The 21449-nt window shown below is 39.5% G+C and overlaps 2 protein-coding genes across 13 annotated transcripts in view; one reads left to right on the top strand and one right to left on the bottom strand.

Annotated features, from left to right (window-relative positions):
- Positions 1–10081, bottom strand: part of USP45 (ubiquitin specific peptidase 45) — a 61711-nt gene extending 51630 nt beyond the window's left edge. For 2 of the 12 annotated variants that reach the window (XM_027089852.1, XM_027089886.1), the window contains exons 1-5: positions 9965–9985; positions 8200–8243; positions 5049–5158; positions 1477–1649; positions 122–225 (exon numbers count right to left, since the gene is read on the bottom strand). In XM_027089852.1, coding sequence (XP_026945653.1) covers positions 122–225; positions 1477–1649; positions 5049–5148 — 377 coding nt within the window. In that variant the 5' untranslated portion in view covers positions 5149–5158; positions 8200–8243; positions 9965–9985. Of the gene's footprint in view, positions 1–121; positions 226–1476; positions 1650–5048; positions 5159–8199; positions 9884–9964 lie in introns of those variants that run through there. The other 10 variants (XM_027089879.1, XM_027089892.1, XM_027089872.1 and 7 more) reach the window with 9 other exon arrangements.
- Positions 10082–13848: 3767 nt separating this feature from the next.
- LOC113611245 (thiosulfate sulfurtransferase/rhodanese-like domain-containing protein 3) lies at positions 13849–20931 on the top strand. The gene is made up of 4 exons (XM_027089928.1): positions 13849–14093; positions 17367–17540; positions 17637–17796; positions 18092–20931. Exons 1-4 carry the CDS (start codon positions 14021–14023, stop codon positions 18162–18164), a joined length of 480 nt encoding a protein of 159 aa, XP_026945729.1. The 5' UTR covers positions 13849–14020; the 3' UTR covers positions 18165–20931.
- The last annotated feature ends 518 nt before the right edge of the window (positions 20932–21449 follow it).

Below are 21449 nucleotides of genomic sequence, written 5' to 3'. Positions count from 1 at the left end.
TTCCATAGGTTGTGTTTAGGCTAAAAAGTATAAGCTGGTATATCATCTTTAAATATCATACCTTATAAAACTCAAAGACAGTTTTTATAGTGAACACAAGTACTAAGAAAATCTAACTTACCAAATGATCCATGTGCTCAGACTAATTATAATACAGTGTAACTCTGCTCTCCAGCTCTTGAAGTGCTTCAATGAATGCTGGCTTTCTGAGTTTTTACCACATCCCTAAAGATGAACAGAACACCCTTTGTATGATTTACATACACGTTTATTTCAAATTAATCAAAACTTAAATCATACTCAAACACACTAGAAGTTTTGTTTTGTTTTTAGTTTCAAGCAGGAGGGAAAAGCTTCAGAAAACAATAGGATTCTCATTAAATTCAATTTCTTGCAAAGAGGCTAACTTGCTTCTGTTACATAGAAAAACAGTCATGAGCCAAGTTAATTTCCATACCATTTAAAAGTGTACATGCTCTCTGTCTGATGCATGGTGGGACACGGAGCATCCTCACAGGCCAGTGGTGCCCCTCCCCTATACACACATTTCCTAACACCCTACACACGTCCACCCAACTCCACTGAAAACTAGTGAGACTCAGACCAATCACAGTGACTTCCATCACCAGGTAAGTAAAGAAATGAGATTCAATTCCAGTCAACGTCCCATGAGGGGCAGTCTAATGGATGTTTCTGGAAAAGTTTTATGTATTTTAAAAAAGAACACAGGGAAGGGATGTACTTTTTGCCTTCTTTCTGGCCTTTGGGGATTGCTGTGTGATACACTGTGCATGAAACGTCTTTTACCATCCTGAAACCATGAAACTGAGGATGGCACAGCAGAAAAATGGAAGAAATCTCAGTTTTTAATGTTCTTTCCATTGAAGCAAGTAACTTTAAGTGGCCCTACTTCTGGCTTTCTATGTGAGATAATAAAGATGCTTCTTATTCTAAAAAATACATATATACTTTTAATTTTATTTAAAAATTCCTTTATTAAAGATATCAATAGGTTCTACAACATTGTAAACCAACTATACTCCAGTGAAAAAGAAAAAGATACCAATAGCTTCTAAGCTCTTAAGAGAAATTACTTTGCAAAAAAAAAAAAAGAAAAGACAGAATAATCACTTTTCATAGAGAAAAAAATGAATCCAAAAAGATTTTTTAAAAACCCCAAAACTTGGATCCATTTCCTAAGTAAATACAAATAAGTAAAGGCAGGACCACATATGAGAACTACTGCAAGTGGGCTGGATTCCCTTTCAAAGTATTTATAAACCACACATGATTAATTTCTGAACATACACACATTTTACTTCACCTTAAACACTTCTAAGCTCGGCCTTGGAGAGTTACATCTAAACACAGAATAAATTAATCTTAAGTTCTAAGCATTACCAACAGTCAGAGCTCACAGTAAGATTTAAGGAAAATATTTAAGACAAACTCTCACATAAAAGAGACTTTTCTCACCTGAAAACCACACTTGAGGCACAACCAAATATCAGAAGGAAGTACTGGCTGTCCATCATAGAATTTTCTTTCTTTTAAACATTCCAAGCAAACTGACCACAGATTCTCAACTATTGCTTTTTTCACATGATTCACACTGATAGCATGACTTACATGTTGGCAAGTGAAACCTACTGAATAAGACAAAAATTTGAACATTTTCTTTGCTAAACCAAAGTGATACCATTAGCAAGCAAAAGTCAACAATATTAAAATGCTATAACTAAAAAGCACAGAGATTCAAAAAACAAAATAACTCAAAAGGATACATACTGCATGGTTCCATTTACAAAACATTTGTGAAATAACAAAATTATAGAGTTGGAGAACAGATTAGCAGTTGCCAGGGGCTTTAGATGGGGAGCAGTGGTGGGGCTATGAATAACTAGCACTCAAGGTGGTGATACTGTAATCAAGTATCTTGACTGGTGGTTATAGAAAGCTACATATGTAATTAAACTGCATACATACACACACACACACACACACACAAGTGCATGTATATCTGGTGAAACCTGAATAAGCTCTAAGGATTGTACCAATGTCAGTTTCCTGGTTTTGATACTGTGCTATAGAAATACAAGATGTTACATCAGGAGAGACTGGATGAAGGTTGAATGGGACCTCCTTGTATACATGTTGTACCTTCCTGTAAATCTAAGATTAATTCAAAAATTAAAAGTTTAATAAACAAGATTATTTATTGAGCAGCTACTATGTATCAAGCGTTTTGAATGTATTTTCTTTCACTAAGATACACAAGTAAAATCTTCTCATGGGCTAGCTCTGCTATGATACTATTTTCACCATTGTTGCGAGAAAGAAAAGAGAAGAACAAACAAAGGCATAATTTGCAGGAACAAGAATCCTCAGAATTCTCCTTAATGACTATTCCCAAATAACAAATGATTTTGCATGGTCCTTCATTATCCTTTATAAGAGATTCTTACTGTGTGCACTGTGTGGAGACAAATGGCCCAAATGAGCAAATATGTTTTTAATTTATCAAATAACCATATATAACACTTCCATTCCTCCCAAATACCTGAACACTTCAATTTCTAACCCTCAAATATCCCAAACACCAAATCTACAGCAATCTGCCAAAACCAAACAACAAAAGCAGAAGCTGAATACCTTGAAGAGGGAAACAAAAGGAGTATGTACATTTCAACTTTCTCCACTTCCCTTTCTGAATGCAAAGCATTCCTTTTCACCTACTGGTTAACTAGGGACTAGGCATTAGTTCCACTTCATTCTGAAGATAAAGAATGTGATTCCTGACAAATTACTTATAATAAATAGTTTCAACAAAAATAATATGTAAATCTGATAAAAGATTAAAACTTCTAATTTTACACCAAGAGTAAGTTATAAGAATAGACATAAAAGGAGTAATTCTGAAGTCCTATGTTTGAAAAGCAAGGATGCATGCCATTAAAGAAAGGGCTGCTCAGGGCAAGACCGACAAAACTGACCACACAGGTACAGGACCTAGAAATGGTTTACCAAATGTCATTGCTTTGAGTTTTTATATTTTAAAATTCTAAGGGAAAAATCATTCCACACACCTTCTATATCATCTCTGGCGTGGGATCTGGCCAGAGTAAAACTTAACCGTTCTCTGATTCTACAATTTAGACTTATGAAACTGAAACTTAATGAATTCAGAGATAAGTGCATTCAAGATAAAAAAGCTTCTAGACCCCTAAATTAAATCTATTAGCTTTTAAATATCTCAACCATATATACTTTTTATAAGTAAATTCAAAAGTCTGAGGTTTTCCTACAAAAGCTAACCAGTGTTTAAACAGTATTCACTATCTTTTGTGGGGGGAAAATGTGAAAAATATCCTCTACGTTAATAAGTAAATTTCCTCAGTTTTCTGCAATTCATTTAATCATACAATTGTCTAAATTTCATTTGGCAAATAGGTCCTCTAGAGATTCCTAAATAAAAATATAAAAATGTATTAAAGTCTAGAGTTGTTTCACATTAACAAATCAAAAACAATAATCAAAATCTCTATATTTTTTACTTTAAATATTAATAAAAATTTTACAAGGAGTCTTCCAGTTTGCAAATGGTGGCATAAAATTAACACTTCCCCTTTCTCCTCCCCAAAACTACCCAAGGGGAAAAAGAACAGAAAACAAAAATACAGAGTTCATTTTCAGAGAAACCAGGAGACAGCTGAAGCCCCAAGTCACAAATTAAGTGGAAAGCCTCTCACCTCAAAGCAGCAGAGATCAAACAGGGGTGCGCACAGAAGGAAGCAGAGAGAACACTGCAGCAGTAGATTTCACAGAGAACAAGGCATGCTTTGCAGACACAGAACAAAACCTAAATCTCTGTGCTGCAACAACAGTGGCAGGAGCACCCCTATATCCAATTTTGTTTTGAGAAGAATCGAAAGAAGGGGATTTCTCATTCACTAAGTGAAAAGAAAAAAGCAAGCCATAATTGCAGGGAACAGCCTTATCTCTATGGCAGTTGGAAAGAAGAGATAATTTGGATTCTGAAAAAAAAACCCAGGGCTGCATAATCCTGGTGGCTGGAAAGAAGTAAAGCCTATATGAGCTCAAATTCAACAGTTAGGTCTCAACAGTGCTCTGGCCCTCCTTCTTACACAAATATTCTAAAACGAACTAGCCCAAGAAAAGCAACCCTACGTCAAAGAAAATCAAAGCCACAAATTCTTTGCTAAGATAATATAAGAAAAAGGAAGGAAGGAAAAGGAAAAATGGCAGAGCAATCGCTGCCACGCAATAAAACCACAAAAAAGAAGCAAACACTTTAGGCTCAGGTGGCAGAGCAACAGGAAGTGACTAGCAGGGTTTAGGATCAAAAAATAAATAAATAACACCACAAAAACGAATGCAAAATTAAAAAGAGTGTAAGGTGAAAGCAACACTGCTGAACACACAGTAAAATATAAAAATGAAAACAGCACGCAAAGGGAAAGGGAATAGGAGTTTTAGAGGATTTGAGAAAAAATGATAACTATGGAAGATAGGCAAAAGAGAGTTAACATAAGAATAATAAGAATCCCTGAAGAAACCTTATTAACAGAATAGAACAAATATTTAAAGACATAATTCAGACTTCCTTCAATACAGCAATCTATCCTGAAACATTATCCAAGTTAAAAACACTTAAAAATGGAAATAATATATTAAAAACCTCTTTTTAAATGGAGAACTGAACTGGTAAGTCAGTAAGGAAAATCCTCAGAAGCTAAAACCCAAGACGTGAGGCTAAAAAGAAAAGCAAGCCAGGAAGCTAGCAGCTCCCCAGGGTCATCTGCCAACCTCACTGGCTTGAGGGCTTGGTTTTCACAGCCAGGAGAAACAAACAACAACAACAAGATGCCAGTTCTAAGTCAAATATAAAATAAACAAAATCTCAATAAAAATGCCCACAGGATCTAGACAAGCTGATTTTAAAGTTCATGCAGAAAACAGTCATTAAAAACATATATTATTATTTCTCTTCTGCAACACTATTCAGGATGCCAGACATCATAATTTACCAGCAATGTCATCTGAAGAGTCTTCATCATGAGGTATGGTAGGCCTTCTACTTCTTTTGGCTTTCTCAGGTAAAGCTTTGGATGGCTCTTTCACCCGCATCTGTTACTTACTGAAAAGGTTGGGGGTAAAAATACACATTAATCCTCAAAATTAAAACTTTATGTATTTTACTTAACGCATATTAAAATGGAAATGACTTCAAGTTTAACGGGCCGAGTAAATTAACAGAGGAGGAAGAAGGGAGCACCAGCTGAAACCAAAGAAATCTTTATTAAACCAATAAACTTTTTTTATACAAAAAGTCAAACTACATTTGACTTTTACCAACGGTTCCCTACACGTATGATGTCCAGGTGAATAAAAAAAACCTGAAGTGTACGCTGCTTCTGGTTCCTGTGCTTCCCTTGCCCTTTCTCTCGTTTCACCAGGTAGAAGACAGGCAGAGCTGCAAGAGCCGTAACGGGCCAGGGGTGGAGGCCTAGTGCCAAGCATAGCAGGGCCGCCCTTCCTGCACTGAGCGGCCCTGCACTGGGCGGCCCAGCACTGGACTACTTAAAGAGAAATACATTTCTACCTTTTTAAGCTCTTGCTTTTTTTTTTTTTTTTTTTTGCGGTACTTGGGCCTCTCACTGCTGTGGCCTATCCCGCCGCAGAGCACAGGCTCCGGACGCGCAGGCTCAGGGGCCATGGCTCACGGGCCCAGCCGCTCCGCGGCATGTGGGATCCTCCCGGACTGGGGCACGAACCCGCGTCCCCTGCATCGTCAGGCGGACTCTCAACCACTGCGCCACCAGGGAAGCCCAGCTCTTGCATTTTTTGTGAGTTTTTCCCCCACTTTTTTATTATGAAAAATTTTAGACTTCCAAGAAAGTTACAAGAACAGGATAATGAACACCCATATATCTATCTAGATTCCACATCTCAAATATCTTGCCCTATTGGTTTTATCTAAATATCAATGTGTATATAGACATATCTATACATGTATGTATGTTTGTTTGTATTTGCTGAACTATTTAAAAGTAAGTTGCAGAGAGCACACATCCCTTAAGGCAGGGGTCCCCACCCCCTGGGCTGCTAACGGTCCACGACCTTTAGGAATCGGGCCACAGAGCAGGTGAGTGGGGGGCGAACGAACGGAGCTTCATCTGCTGCTCCCCCTCGCTCGCATTACCGCCTAAACCATCCCCCTCTTCCCATAGAAAAACTGTCTTCCACGAAACCGGTCCCTGCTGCCAAAAAGGCTGGGGACCACTGCCCTAAGGAGATTCTCCTATACCGTCCTATCATTATCACTTCTAAGAAAATTAACAGTAATTCCTTAATATCATCTCATATCCTATCATATTCTAATTTCTTCAGCTGACCCAAAGTATCATCTGTACTGGTTTTTTGAATAAGGATTTAATCAAGGTTTGCACTTTGTACTGGTTATGTCAGTTAGTATCTTTTAATCTACAACTGTTCTTCCCATAAGAAATGGAGAACTAATACTGTCTTACTTTCCTAAGACACTGGCTTTTTTTAAGAGATCAGGCCAGTACGTGAGTCAAACTGGAGATCTTGTTAAAATGTGGATAGCAAAGTGATTCAGAGACATATATATATATATATATATATATATATATTCTTTTCCATTATGGTTTATCACAAGGAAAACTTTTTTTTGGCTGCGATGGGTCTCTGTTTCTGCGCGCAGGCTTTCTCTAGTTGTGGCGAGTAGGGGCTACTCTTTGTTGCAGTGTGCGGGTTTCTCATTGCGGTGGCTTCTCTTGTGGAGCACGGGCTCTAAGCGTATGGGCTTCAGTAGTTGTGGCACACGGGCTCAGTATTTGTGGCACACTGGCTCTAGAGTGCAGGTTCAGTAGTTGTGGCACATGGGCTTAGTTGCTCCATGCTCCGCGGCATGTGGGATCTTCCCGGATCAGGGCTCAAACCCGTGTCCCCTGCATTGGCAGGCGGATTCTTAACCACGTGACACCAGGGAAGCTCCTCTAAATATATTTTTAAGAAATCCTTTCTATTTCTTAAAAACTCAAAGTTAATTCTAAAGATTTTAGATACAAGTTAATGCATTTTTTTTAAACCACTATATCCTAAATCCTACCTAATACCATGCTACTCCATGGCTAAGCTATACTGTAATTTTTGTGGTTCTTTATTTGCTTTCATTGATCAAGGTGGAAGAATCTTTCAATTCAATAACAAATTCTGAATCCTGATTTAGTCATACTATGTTCCACATAAGGAAGCTTTTGAGTTTACCATTTTAAGAGCCATTTCCTTAAGTCCAAGGATCATCACTATTGAACAAGGCTGCAATAAATTAAGGCCTTAGGGGTTACAAAGATGCAGAAGGTCTCCAAGTTCCTTGACCACTTCATTTCTGACTGCCTTCACCCTCCAGACTGCCACATCCACTTATCCCTACAGTTCCACCTTGCAAAATCACTAATTCAAGTATTCTGTTCTCTGATCACAACTTCAAGTTTTGCCGGCTTGCTTCCATCAGCCACTCCAATACTCCTTTAGTGCCCAGGCTGACAAGAGGCTGCATCTCAACAAGTGCTTCCATGATCACTGTAGCAGGGAAGGGAGAAAGGGAAGTGGCAAATCGAGTGCTGGTTCTTAAAGTTTCACTTGCAAGTGTATTTTACTGGCCAAAGCAAGTCATATGGCCACACTTAGCTTCAAACAGACAAAAGGGGGAGGGGCACGGGGGGTAGTGTACAAAGAGTACAACCTTAACATGTACCCAGAAAGAACAGAATATGTGTGCACAGCCTTAATGACTTACCACACCACCCCTCTAACAGAACCCCAATCCTAGACAAATCCAATTAACCACTTTCTCCATGAATGCATCCAATCAGGCTGGAGAAAGTCTTGTAAGAAAGGAGATTGGGTCCACTAAATTCATAATCATGACCACAAACGGATCAAGACACCCCATTATCTACTACACCTTCTGGCCAACTCACTTATATACTCCTCACACAGCCTTCTGAAATCTTTTTCACTCTCCCAAACCTCCAACTCCTCCTCTCCCTACTCCTCCAAATTATCATCTGGTCTTCTACTTGATTGAGAGAAAAGAGATGTAATCAAATAGCAAATCGGATCTCTCTACCCCCCAATTTACAAACTTACCTCCAACTCTTTTAACTTGATGTCTTGGAAAGAGACAGGCGTAACTAAGAGAATCCAAGAAAAATGGCCCATGAGAAATTGGTCATATTTTTACACCCCCTGCACAGGTAAACTCTTGATAAAGATGAGCATTAACACATAGCTAATACTGGCAGAATAACAAAAAGAACCAGGTAGCTGACCTAGAATCTATAAAACACCTATGCCTTTTTTCAAAAACACTGACTCATACTTAACTTGGCAATGTAGAGTCAATTTCCAGTGATTTTTCTGACACATGTACATGTCTAAACATACAGAGCCATTTTGGATGGTAACCCACTATTTAGCAGTCTCTTATCTGTATAGCTTTCTTCTTCAATTCCCCATTCAGGCAAAAAGAGACAAAATTAAAGTCCGATTATTGGAGCTTCAAATACTGTCTATCATCAATATTGTGTTTGGGGAGTTCTGAGACCACCCTCTCATTTGGAGGTTTACTATAAGGACTCACAAAACCCAGCATATAGTTGTATTCATGGCTAACACTTATTACAGCAATGTAGTATGGACGTACAGCTTGATCATAATGAAAAAGACACAGGTGAAGTCTAGAGGAATCCAAGTGCAGTCTTCCTTATCGTTCTCTCCCTCCCAAGAGGGGTCACCACACTCTTCCCCCAATAAGTAAAATCCAGTAATGTCTATGAAACGTTTCTGCTCAGGGAAGCCCATTACAGACTCACTGGTGCAGATTTTTAGGGGGCTAGAAACTTCTGCATAAACCGTACCCTACAACATAAAACATGTTGTTCCCAGATGCCAAGCAAGCGCTAACCTTTCTAAGGACAGCAGTCTCAGGCACGCTATGTTAAGTGCTTTCAGCACAAATAAATTCTGGCCATTTTTCTCACGCGGTTTCCCAAACAAAACTTTCGTTTTCAACTTCCGCGTTTACCTACACCTGTCTTTTCTTTAATGTAGGATGTGCAACTGTTTACAAATGTTTAATTTTTTTAAAAGGCCGTGCATACAAAAGCCCATATTCTCAAAAAAGAAAAAAATCTTTTTTTCCCTACTCTTGGGCGATTATTTTCGGCGTGGATGCCGGGGGAGGGAAGAAAGAGACAAAACTCTCTTTTTAGAAGCTCAAAAAGATGACCAGCACTTACATACTTTTTTGTGCATCGCACTCGGTTCTCAGCACTGAAGAGATACTAACCCACTTCATCCTCCCAACCACCAACCACCTTATGAGATAGGTTACTATTATTTCTCCCATTTTATACTTGAAACTGAGACACACAGTAGTTAGGTGACTTGCAGAAGCCAGGAGCCAGTAACCTGTGGATGGAGATTTGGACCCAGGCAGTCCATCTCCAGGGTTCCTAATACTACACGATGCTGCCAGACACCCGCGGTAAGACTCGTCCTCTGGTCTCTAACAAAAACATCCCAAGTTTCTGAAGAGAAAATGCGCCGTGAGGATGAGCGCGGAAAGGAGGCCAGAAGGGTGCTGGGTCGTCGCGACCCTGGTCAAGGTGAGGCGGCTCCTCTCCCGCCCCACCTCGCCGGCTCCTCCCGCCGCAGCCCGGACACCCGGCCAGCCCGGCCACGCTCACGCGGCCCTCGGTGATCGCCTGGAGGCCCCAAGGATCGGGAAGGCGAGGGAGCGTGGGAGGGGCGGGGGCCGTTCTTTCCCAGGCCAGTCAAGCCACAAGGGCCCGGGGTTGTGGAAACGAAGACGGAGAAACTGCGGCGACCCCAGCACCGAGCCCCAACTCACCCTGCCAGGCCCGGCGGCCGCCTCTACAATCGGAAGAGACTGCGCCTGCGCGTCCGCCCCTCCCGCTGGCAGGGGCGGGGCCTCGTGTGCCCGCCCCCACGTTCGGTGGGTGGGCGGTTGGGGCCGCCCCTCGCGTGGCCGCGCACCCGGAGTTGGGCGTGGACGGGGAGGGGCTGACTCGCGTCGCGCCTGCGTCCTGTAAGTTTGCAGGTCTAGGTAGGCCCCGGCTAATCTTAGAAAAATGTTAAGTGGACTGTTAATTGGATCCTGATAGTGGCCTGGAGTTCGCGCAGCTGAGGTGTTCTTGGAGTCAGGATTAAGTCCCACTTGTTGCTGGACAGCGTGCCCGGACAGCCTCCGACTTCTCGCCGTCACATTCTTCTGTGCAATAAAATCACATCAGACATCATATATTTTCTTGTTTTTTCTCATTATTGTTGTCTTACCTGTCGTTCTCACTTTTTTTAAATTTTTTTAAAATTTATTTTTATTTATTTATTTTTGGCTGCATTGGGTCTTCATTGCTGCGCTCCGGCTTTCTCTAGTTGTGGCGAGTGGGGACTACTCTTCCTTGTGGTGCACGGGCTTCTCATTGCGGTGGCTTCTCTTGTTGCGGAGCTCGGGCTCTAGAGCACAGGCTCAGTAGTTGTGGCACACGGGCTTAGTTGTTCCCCGTCATGTGGGATCTTCCCGGACCAGGGCTTGAGCCTGTGTCCCCTGCATTGGCAGGTGGATTCTTAACCACTGCACCACCAGGGAATTCCTTCACTTCTTTATTAGAAAATTTCCTGACCTATACCTAGACCTCTTCGAAGCTCGATTACCCGTTAAACTGGTTTGCACTTTGCATATGTTTAGTAAAAGTAATTGGTTGAAAAATACTTTGTTTGAATGATATTGCAGACATCAACACTAGTTACAGATAAACTCTACGATTCTTGTAATCTTTCACAATTCTTCAGCCAGGGGACAGGTGTGGCCTTATGGAAAGAGCCTTGGATTCCTATTTGATGGATTCTTCAAAGGAAGGAAATTATTTTTAAATGGTACCTAGTAAGTATATTTTTAGTGCTATTGCAAAGACATTATGACAAAACATCAAATAGAAATATAAATGTGCTTAAGGTCAGCTCTGTATACATTTCAAATAATGTTAAGTATCTTAATTTTACCGTCATTGTTCTGTCTGAAAATGTATGGAATACTTTGCTAAGCTATAGGCTATACATATATTAAGTTTTATCGTGTATTTTAAAAGATACATTCTTTATTATAAAAGTAATACATGAAAGTTTCACATAAAGTTCCTCACCTTTTCCTCCTTCCCTCATTCCCATTTGCTTTCCTCAGAGGTAACATTTCCTCTTCTCTATTTTCTGTTTCTTGTGTATAGTTTCAGGAATTGTCTTTGCACATACAATATGCCTTTGTACTACATTTTTATATGATTACCATTTGTTACAAGAGAACACAGTCAGGTTAAATTACGGTCTATTTTCTATTCTACAACTTGATTTTTTTTCACTTGATCGTATATCTTGGACATATCTCCACACCAGCCTCATTCTTTTTACTTGTTGCTTAGAACTCCAGTGAATGGATGTATCATTTTTTCCCAATCAGTCCCCTGTTAATGTACATTTATCTTTGCCTACTTGTGCAGATATTTTCAGTAGATAAACTATTGGCGGTGAAAATGCTGAGTCAACAGATGCTCAAGGGCTTCCCTGGTTGCACAGTGGTTAAGAATCCGCCTGCCAATGCAGGGAACACGGGTTCGAGTCCTGGTCCGGGAAGATCCCACATGCCGCGGAGCAACTAAGCCCGTGCGCCACAACTACTGAGCCTGCGCTCTAGAGCCCGCGAGCCACAACTACTAAGCCCGCGTGCCTAGAGCCCGTGCTCCGCAACAAGAGAAGCCAACGCAATGAGAAGCCCACGCACCGCAACAAACAGTAGCCCCCACTCGCTACAACTAGAGAAAGCCCGCGCGCAGCAACAAAGACCCAACATAGCCAAAAATAAATAAATTAAATAAATAAATTAAAAAAAAAAGATGTTCAAGTTTTGATAAACTTTTGGAAAAAACGTTGCATGAAAGGCAATACATTTCCTAATTCTTCATTTGTCTAAAATCTGCAGGCTTGATGTGGATTTAGAAAGAAATGGGAAAAATCCCAAGTCTCTTAAAAATCCTCTCCTTTCCAATTGTCTTTCACTTGCATTGTGGTGAAAAATGAAATGAGTTGTTTGAGAATTAATGACTCATATCAACTCATCACTAGTAGACCTTTCCCAGAAAACATTACATTATTTCTCTGCCTTTCGTTCCACTTCAAGCCTTACTTCCCTTGGTCACACTTACTCTGAAGGAAGAACTTGGACATTTGTCCAAGGAGCAATGATCAGTACTCCTGTTTGACAAGATCTTTTTGCTCTAAGCCCTCTTTAATAAACCAAGTTTGGCACTGTGCTAGTTATAGGAGGACACATTCATCTTTTCAGAAAAAGAAATCCTACAGAAAAATATTTCTCAAATAATCAGTCATGAACACTTGAAAAGAATTGTTTAGTAATATGTGCTCTTGCAAAAGTGTAAATTAGATTAAATGTGATTCATTGAGGCCAAGTACATTGTTTCCATATCTGTGTCCATACTACCTGTGGTTTATGATGTGGATGCCACAGAGAGTACATGAATCTACAATATTTAATGACATCTTAGTTCAAAGTCAATCCACAAAGTAGATTACACAGAGACTATGGTTAAACTTCAAATGACTTGGAAAACATAACTGTAAATGTTTTCATTGGTATAGAAATCTGAAGTCGTTTTTTTATTAAATTATTGAAAGCTGAATAATTTAAAAGTGCATGCTTAATGAAATTATTCCTTGAACACATACTTTAATAATGCCATTTGGAAACTAATTTTAAAAAATTTCACTGTGAATCCATTTGCAGTTAAATATGGCTTTCATTATCCTTGGGAACCAAATTGAGAATAAATTAAAAATAAGGTAATGAACCAAGTTGAGAATAAAGTAAAAACAAGGTAATAAGAAACTTTATATGCTGTAGGCTGAATATGCTCCCTCCACAACCACACACCAAGGTGTTCTAATTCCTGGAACCTATGAATATGTTACCTTACATGGCAAAAGGATTTTGTGCATATGATTAAATCAGGATTATCCCAGTGGTCCCAGTGTAATCACAAAGGTCCTTATGAAAGGGAGGCAGAAGGGTGAGAGGAAGAGAAGAGGATGTGACAGCACAAGCAGAGGTCGGAATTAGAGATCTGAAGATGCCAAACTGTTGGCTTTGAAGATGGGGAAATGGACCAATAGCCAAGGAATGCAGGCAGCCTCTCCTAGATGGAAAAGTTTAAGTACAGAAATTCTCCCCTACAGCCTTCAGAAGGAACACAGGCTTGCTGACACCTTAATTTTAGCCTAGTGACTTCTGACCTTCAAAACTGTACATAATAAATTTGTGTTGTTTTAAGTCAATAAGTTTGTGGTATAGTAGCAATTGGAAACTAACACATTTTATAAATTAGTTGGACCTGACTCTGAGTTATCATCAAATATAGTCAAATATCATCATGTTGGGGGGAAAAGATGACAGCATGAGATTAATACTGACATCAGTTGAACCAGCTATGGGAGTGAAGAGCAATTCTTAGAAAAGTGCACATGTGCTTTGCTTTAATTCAATGCATGAGAATCCTGTTATGAAGTAAATTGGAGAAATTTATTTACTTTATATATTTAAATACTATCTTTGTTATATTCTCTTGCCACTTTTAAACTTTGTCTCTCCTTAAAAAAATAATAATCATAAACAAAAAAGCAAACCCAATCCTTAGTTTCTTACCAGGCAGTTTTACAGCAGGGCACGTTTCCGTCCGCGATTACTCCTAGTGGCACTACCCGGTTCGGCCGGAGCCTGGCTGGAGGGCGCTCGAGAGCCCGGCGCGGTTCGCCGGGCGGCGGGAGGAGGAGGAGGACCAGGAGGAGGAAGTGGTTAGTAGCCCCGAGGCTCGATCCGGAGATGAGGCTGCTGCAACTATTGCACTTGAGTGGGCGCCTGGCGATCCTCGGGTCCGCAGAGACTGCGCTCTGGGGTGAGCTCGGGGTTCCCGGGGAAAGGGAGAACGCCTAACCTCGGGTCCCTGAGAAGGGATGGCGTTGGTGAGGGTGATCGCTTCTTTTTTAAAGGCTTCCAGTTAAAAGTCAGACCCAGGGCTTCCCTGGTGGCGCAGTGGTTGAGAGTGCGCCTGCCGATTCAGGGGACACGGGTTTGTGCCCCGGTCTGGGAAGATCCCACATGCCGCGGAGCGGCTGGGCCCGTGAGCCATGGCCGCTGAGCCTGCGCGTCCGGAGCCTGTGCTCCGCAGCGGGAGAGGCCACAGCAGTGAGAGGCCCGCGTACCGCAAAAAAAAAAAAAAAAAAGTCAGACCCAGTACACTTGGCACCTGGGAATGTAACACCCACTTGCAGTTCTTGTTCCTTCAGATTCCGGGCTACTGGGGTTGCTCTCGGGGTACGCACGGAGAGGGAGAGGGGCAAACGTTGCTCCAGGGAGCTCGCGTGGGAAGGCAGTTATAAATGTATGGGTGCTTGACTGAGCAATGAAGGTCACTTCGCGACTCAGAGAAGTGAGCTCAGTGGCCAGTTCCTGCCGGGGAGAGTTGCAATGAGGAGCCCAGTCTTGCGAGTTATACTTGTGACCCACTAGAGGGCAGCACTCATGGGCTTATGAAACCTACAGTTGCCACGTTAGGGCTGTAATAGTACCACCCCTAATTTTACAGCTGGCGAAACAGAAGCCAGAGAAGCGAAGGTGGTCAGTGGAGGAGGTGGGTCTAGAACCCAGAGCAGGCCTCCAGTCCCTTCTCTTTGCTTTACGTGCTGCCTCTCCTTTAGCAACAACCTTTGTGGATAAAGATACAGGGGCCCCAGCGTAACACTTTCTCCCCGCCCCGCCCCAGTTATTCCATTTTAACTCTTGGTACAGCCTCTGTAGTTGAAGAGGTGTCATTCCTGCAAATTCTGTTCTTTGCTTTTACCTTTAATCAGCAATCATTTATTGAGCTCCTAATCTGCCAGACGTCCTGCTGGGGATACAATTTACTTCACCATTTTGGGGTCAGACACACACAAACCATCACCACACACAGCCCAGTCGAATGAGACTGCAATGGAAAGGACTGAGTTGGAGAAGGTGTTAGAGAAAAGGTGCCTGTTTCATTTAAAAAATTCTACTTGTAATACATGATTATATTCTCATTATATTAAAACAAACAATAAAGCACAGCATGAGTCCCCTTTATGCACTCTCCCCAGATATGAGTATACATAAATATATGTACACATGAAAATACTGTGTTAATATATATAATAGATTAGTATATATATGGATATCTATAGTATCTATCTCTCTGTATATATACTATACACCATAGATATATATATACTATATACTATAGATATCTATATATAATGTGATCTACACTGTGCTTGCTTTTCTGTAATTTTTTTTCTCACCTAGGTATTCAGAAGCTTTCTATGGCAGCACATATAACTCTTTTAACCACTGCATATATCCCCTACTATGAATTACCACAGTTTATTTAACTAGTCCCTTATTGATGGATATTTTGGTTTCCAAGTTTTTTGCTATTATAAAAAGTTCTCAATAATTATCATTGTACATGCTTCTTTGTGCATATGTACAAGTATTTTACAAGAATAGATACCTAGAAGTGGAATTGTTGTATCAAAGGGGAGGTGACAAGTGACATTTAACAGGGTCATAAAAGAGACTTAGAGTATGAGACTTAGAGAGAGAAAGGTATTCCCTTCAGAGGGAACAATGTCCATAAATCATGAAGGAAATGTGAAAATAGATATTTATTGTGCACTGTATAGAGTATTTAAACCTCACAGCAACTCTAAAAGGTTAAATAATATTATTCGATTTTACAAATAAGAAGCTAAGTACCAGAGAGTTTAAGTAATCTGCCCAGGGTCACAGAGCCAAGTGGGCAAGCCAGGATTTGAACCTAGGTTTATCTGACTCTAAAATTCCTGCTCTTTCCACTATAAAAATGAGATTAGAGCACATGTATACTTTTTATGTTGCTGGAGGGTAGGATAATTGGGGCAGAGAAGGAATGAGGAGGAGGTTTGGTAAGTTATATTGGTAAGCGGGGGACGGTTGAAGGACATTATAGAACATACTAAGAAGCTTGGACTGTGAATCCTGTAATGTAGGCTGTAGGGAGTAACCAGGTGAGGTTGGATCTACCAGTGTGGAAACAGCAAAATTGGAGTTTATTCAAAGTTTAAGCTCAAAAAGTGAAAATTCGGTATAGCGTGTATTACTCTTGAAAATCCCTCAAGAGAACCACACATCATCTCTCAGTGTTTCCCAAACAGCCAGTTTTTCTTCACTGTAGGAGCAGTCCACTGTTTCTTTGGTTGAGCATCAGATGAAGTGGTTAATTTACAAGTGGAAGCCATGTTGTACAAAAACACACACACACTATAGCTTTAAATAATTAGTGTGGAGTACAGACTCATACCGTGAGAGGCTTGGGGGAACTGAGACTCATCAAGGGACCATGCTTGGGACTTCCCTGGTGGTCCAGTGGCTAAGACTCTGCGCTCCCAACGCAGGGGGCCTGGGTTTGATCCCTGGTCAGGGAACTAGATCCCACATACCGCAACTAAAGATCCCGCATGCTGTAACGAAGATCCCACGTGCCACAACTAAAAAAAGATTCTGCATGCCGCAGTGAAGATCCCGCAGGCGGCAATGAAGATCCCGCCTGCCACAACTAAGACCCGGTACAGCCAAATAAATAAAAAAAATTTTTTTTTTAAAGGGACCATGCTTGCTTCAGGCTTTTGCTTACCAAGTGGAAAGGCAGGAAATCCAGTCTTACTGATTACTCTTCCTGTTCTCCACACCTCCCCCCCACCCCACTCCTTGCTGAATTAGAGAAAGTTAAACGTCGGTTTAATATGACTCTACTATACAAGAAAAACTTAGATTAGGGTAAGATTTACAAACTATTTGCAAAATTCAGTTACCAAATGTTGAATGTGTATTTATAAACTCTCCCTCCAATTAAAGGGCTTGGAGAGAGTAGAATATTGGAGGTGGCCCAAGACCAGCCATAAGTATGCAGGGCAGGAGGATAGGGCTGCATCTTGTATTGTTCAGTCAGGCTGTATGCAAAATATATACATTGATTATACAGTTTAGTAAAGTCAAAAGATCAATATGGTTAGCTGACCGGAACAATGGGGAAAATTCCTTTGACCTACTCTTTCCAGATATTAATAGAGATGTCATTTTGAAAGTACCTAAATTATTTTATTCTTTCCAGGTTTGAAGTCACTAAAAGGAAGCTGCAACAATTTTTGTACTGCTATTTGTAAAGATGTCACTTATATGGAACTTAAAAACCTCTTGAAGTCCAAAAAAATTATGTTAATTGATGTTAGAGAACCATGGGAAATTCTTGAGTATGGAAAAATCCCCGGGTCTGTCAATATACCATGTAAGTGACATGTGTCTTAACTGATTCATTAGAAATATATATCCAGTAACTGACTGTATCTAAAATTTAATAGAAATTCTTAACATTTTCTTTCAGTGGATAACGTAGATGAAGCTCTACAGATGAACCCAAAAGACTTCAAAGAGAAGTACAATGAAGTAAAGCCATCCAAATCTGACAGTCTAGTGTTTTCTTGTTTAGCTGGAGTGAGAAGCAAGAAAGCTATGGACACAGCAATATCTCTGGGCTTTAACAGGTGTGTAGATGAAGGATAAAAATGGGTTTAAGAGTATGTATTGCAGTATTTCATGGGTATATTTTTATTGGCCTACTGAAGAATTTCTTATAATTACTATGTTAGCAATGGCAGGATAGACTCTTATAGACTGAGTCTCTACTTTTCATCCTACAATCTTTCAAATAGGCTCAAAGTCTAAATAGTATGGTGAGAAGCCATTGCATCTCTAAATCTCTAAATTTCTTATCTCTAAAGTTCCTGTGAACCTTGTGCTGTAAAGCAGGAGAACTAATTATTTGATGTATGTTTTTAGTGCTCAACACTATGCTGGAGGATGGCAGGAATGGGCAACCTATGAATTTTCGGAGAAGAAACAAGGAAATTGAATTTTGGAATACAAGCAGGCCCTTTCCTTGTGTACGTGCAGCCTAGGATAGTGGAATAAGCAAAAGAATCAAAATGTAGCCCTGGAACCACTGGTTAATGGGAAGGGGACTTTGTGTAAGTCGATTATTTGTTGAATCTTTTTCTCACCTATAAATTGGGAATACCACTTCCCCCTGCCTACTTCCAAAGGCTAATGAGGCTTGCTATAATGTATGTGACCTGCCATGGAAACATAAGGGTTGGGATTCTAAAAATTAATGTTTAAATAGTTTAGTATAGTTCAATAGTATTCCAAAAGACCTGGTTACTTGTATTACCTAATCATAATGTGTGACCACTTCTGTTAATATAGTGCCTATACTCTTCAAAGAGGCTATGAACTAGACCAGTCAATTAAGACTTAACCTTAAAACACCAAGAATCTGGGGTGCAGAAAAGTAGGTGAAATATGAACAATGAAAATACAACATTAGCAATATCCAAAAACTTATGGCACTGTGACCAGCATGGTAGTGATATAATTTGCAGTTTAAAAAAGTAATATGATCTATGGGGAAAGTAATCAGAACACTGGTTGCTTCTGTTGAAGGAAAGAAATTAACAGGAAAATCAAGGAGGAAAATTTCTAGGGTGATGGAAGTGCTCTATATCTTGACTGAGGTGTTGGTACTTAGGTATATACATTTACCAAAACTCATTGAACACTTTAAAACTATACATTATCTGTAATTACATCTCAATTAAAAATAATGAAAATAGAAAAAAGTTTAAATGCAAATGACTCCCACTAGCATAAGTATATTTCTTTGGAATGTTAAGTCCTACACTTGTTAGTACACTAGTGCACTGGTGAGTGGTAAAACAAATTTGTGCTTTCTTCCATCCATGTCTCTTCAGACCCATCTGTTTTTACTCTCATTTATACAGTCATTCAGAACATGTAAGGCCTGGCAAGTAAACTATAAGGACTTGGTTTTGTCCTAAAAGACTTAAGCCATTGGAGAATCTGTGGTAGGTATGTGATATTATCACCTTGAACTTCTATTTCTGATATGTCAGTCTAGTTTCTAGCAAACTCCCTACAAGAACTAGAAAAGCTGGAAAATACACATAATACAGACACAGACACAGACACAGACACAGACACACACACACACACACACACACACTTTTCAATGTTGGTTCATCCTCTACAGCTTTCCTTCTCCCAGGATCATGACTCTTCAAATCCTCGCTGTCTTTGTAATTCTTTCATGCCTTTAAACAAATTTTATTTATATATTTATATAAACAAATATTACTAGGGCATATATATTAAGGAAGTGAGGATCTGAAGAGCCACAAGCTCACAGAGAAGAAAAGCTATAGACAGTGAACCACCATTGAAGTACTGGGCCCAACCAGGAACAGGTAAATACACCAGGGTATAGAGTCTGGGGAAACACACCAGGCTTTTCCAGAAAGACAAAAAATATTCTAAAAGAAAGAAAATACTAAAGAACACAACATTATCTATGTATATGTAATATATACTGAATATGAGTTTAACAAAAATTATTCAATTAAATTGGGAGGATGATGGGAGTATAAGTCCCAGGGTAGAACAAGTTTGGGGGCGGGGAGGGGGTGGGAGCTGGAAGTGGAGAGCAGGTGTGTGAGAAAGTAAAATCTTCATCTTCCAGAGTAGGAAGTTAAGAGATAATATTTACAAGTAAAAAAAAAAAAAAAGCAAAAGCAAAAAAAAGGAAACTGGAGGGTAAGCAGAAGAGGAGTACAGTAAAGTGTTTAAGAGCCTGGGACCTGCAGCCCAGATGCCCAGGTTTTAATAAGATTCTAATCCAAGCTCTTGTCACTTACTTGTGACTGGGTAAGTTACTTAACCTTCTGTTCCTGAGTTTCCTCATCTCTGAAATGATTGTTCTGAGAATTAAATGACTTCATAATGTAGAGAGCTTGGAATATACTTGTCACATAATAAGTGCTCAATAAATGCTATAATTATAAGCTTGTTACTTGGAAGTGTGGAAGTAACACAACAGCAGAGAAATGACTAATAGTTGCTCTGGGGAGCAGGAATAAGAAGCAGGGAAAATGGGACTGGGACCTAACATCTCCCTTATGTCTTATAGCAACACTGTCCAAAAGAATTATGATGCAAGCCAGTATGTGATTTTTAGGTTTCTTACACTTAAGTAAAATAGGTGAAATTAATTTGAATAGTGTTTTATTTAGTCCTATGTATCTAAAAAATCATTTAAAACATGTAATCAATATAAACAAATTAGATATTTTACATTCTTTTGTTTTGTACCAAGTATTGAAATCCAGTGTGTGTTTTTACATTTATAGCACATTTCAATTCAGACTAGCCACATTTTTAGTGTTCCATAGCCACGTGTGGCTAGTGGCTATCTCACTGGACAGTGCAGCCTGTGGTAATATTTGATGTTTAGAAAGAACACACATCATCAATGGCTGCTAAATCACAGAAAGAGACAACCAGCCATTATATGCCTCCTGATAGGAGATACTTTATACAGTAGTCTATAATGGAAAAAAAAAAATTTGAGCCTGAACCTGATCAAGCTTTTGCATTCAATTACCAATTTATAGAAATACAGAGAAGAAAAGAACATGTTAAGTAGCACCTCAAGGATACACTCAGCAAAATACATATGGTGGGAAATTCTTAGTGGACAAGCAAACCAAAATGGGGAATTTTTTTAAATGCAATAAAGGAGAAATCCATGAATTTTAAAAGATTTATCAATGAATTGCATGTGTGGTCTTTATTTAGATCCTACATAGAATTATTTAATAACATTTATGATATTGAGATAACTGAAAATGTAAACACTGGATATTTGATATTACAAAATTATTTTGACTAACTCTTTTGGGTACAGTAAGACTTCTATTGGGTTTTTTGGGGGTTTTGTTTTGTTTTGTTTTTTAAAGAGCCATTATCTCTTAGGATTACATACTGAAATAATTATGGACAAAATGATATCTTGTATTTGCTTCAAAATAATATGCATGTTGGAGGAAGTGGGAGTTTAGATGAAATTGGCCATGTGTCGATAATTGTTAAAGTTGAGTGACAGGTATATGGAGGTTCATTACAATATTACAATATTTTATCTACTCTTGTATATGTTGTGTTAAATTTTCTACTTAAATAAGAGGTTGAAAATAAAACTACTAGGCATATGTATTTTCAAAATAAAATTTTTTTAGAAATATAGGTAAGCTTAAAGGAAAAATTAGGGTGAAGTCAATGATTA

This window comes from Aethalodelphis obliquidens, unplaced genomic scaffold (assembly GCF_003676395.1).
Source record: "Aethalodelphis obliquidens isolate GAN/ISIS:26980383/991018 unplaced genomic scaffold, ASM367639v1 scaffold3, whole genome shotgun sequence".
Taxonomy (NCBI): Eukaryota; Metazoa; Chordata; class Mammalia; order Artiodactyla; family Delphinidae; genus Aethalodelphis; species Aethalodelphis obliquidens.
The sequence above is the reverse complement of the archived record's forward strand: the minus strand, read 5'-3'. Positions and strand labels throughout refer to the sequence as shown.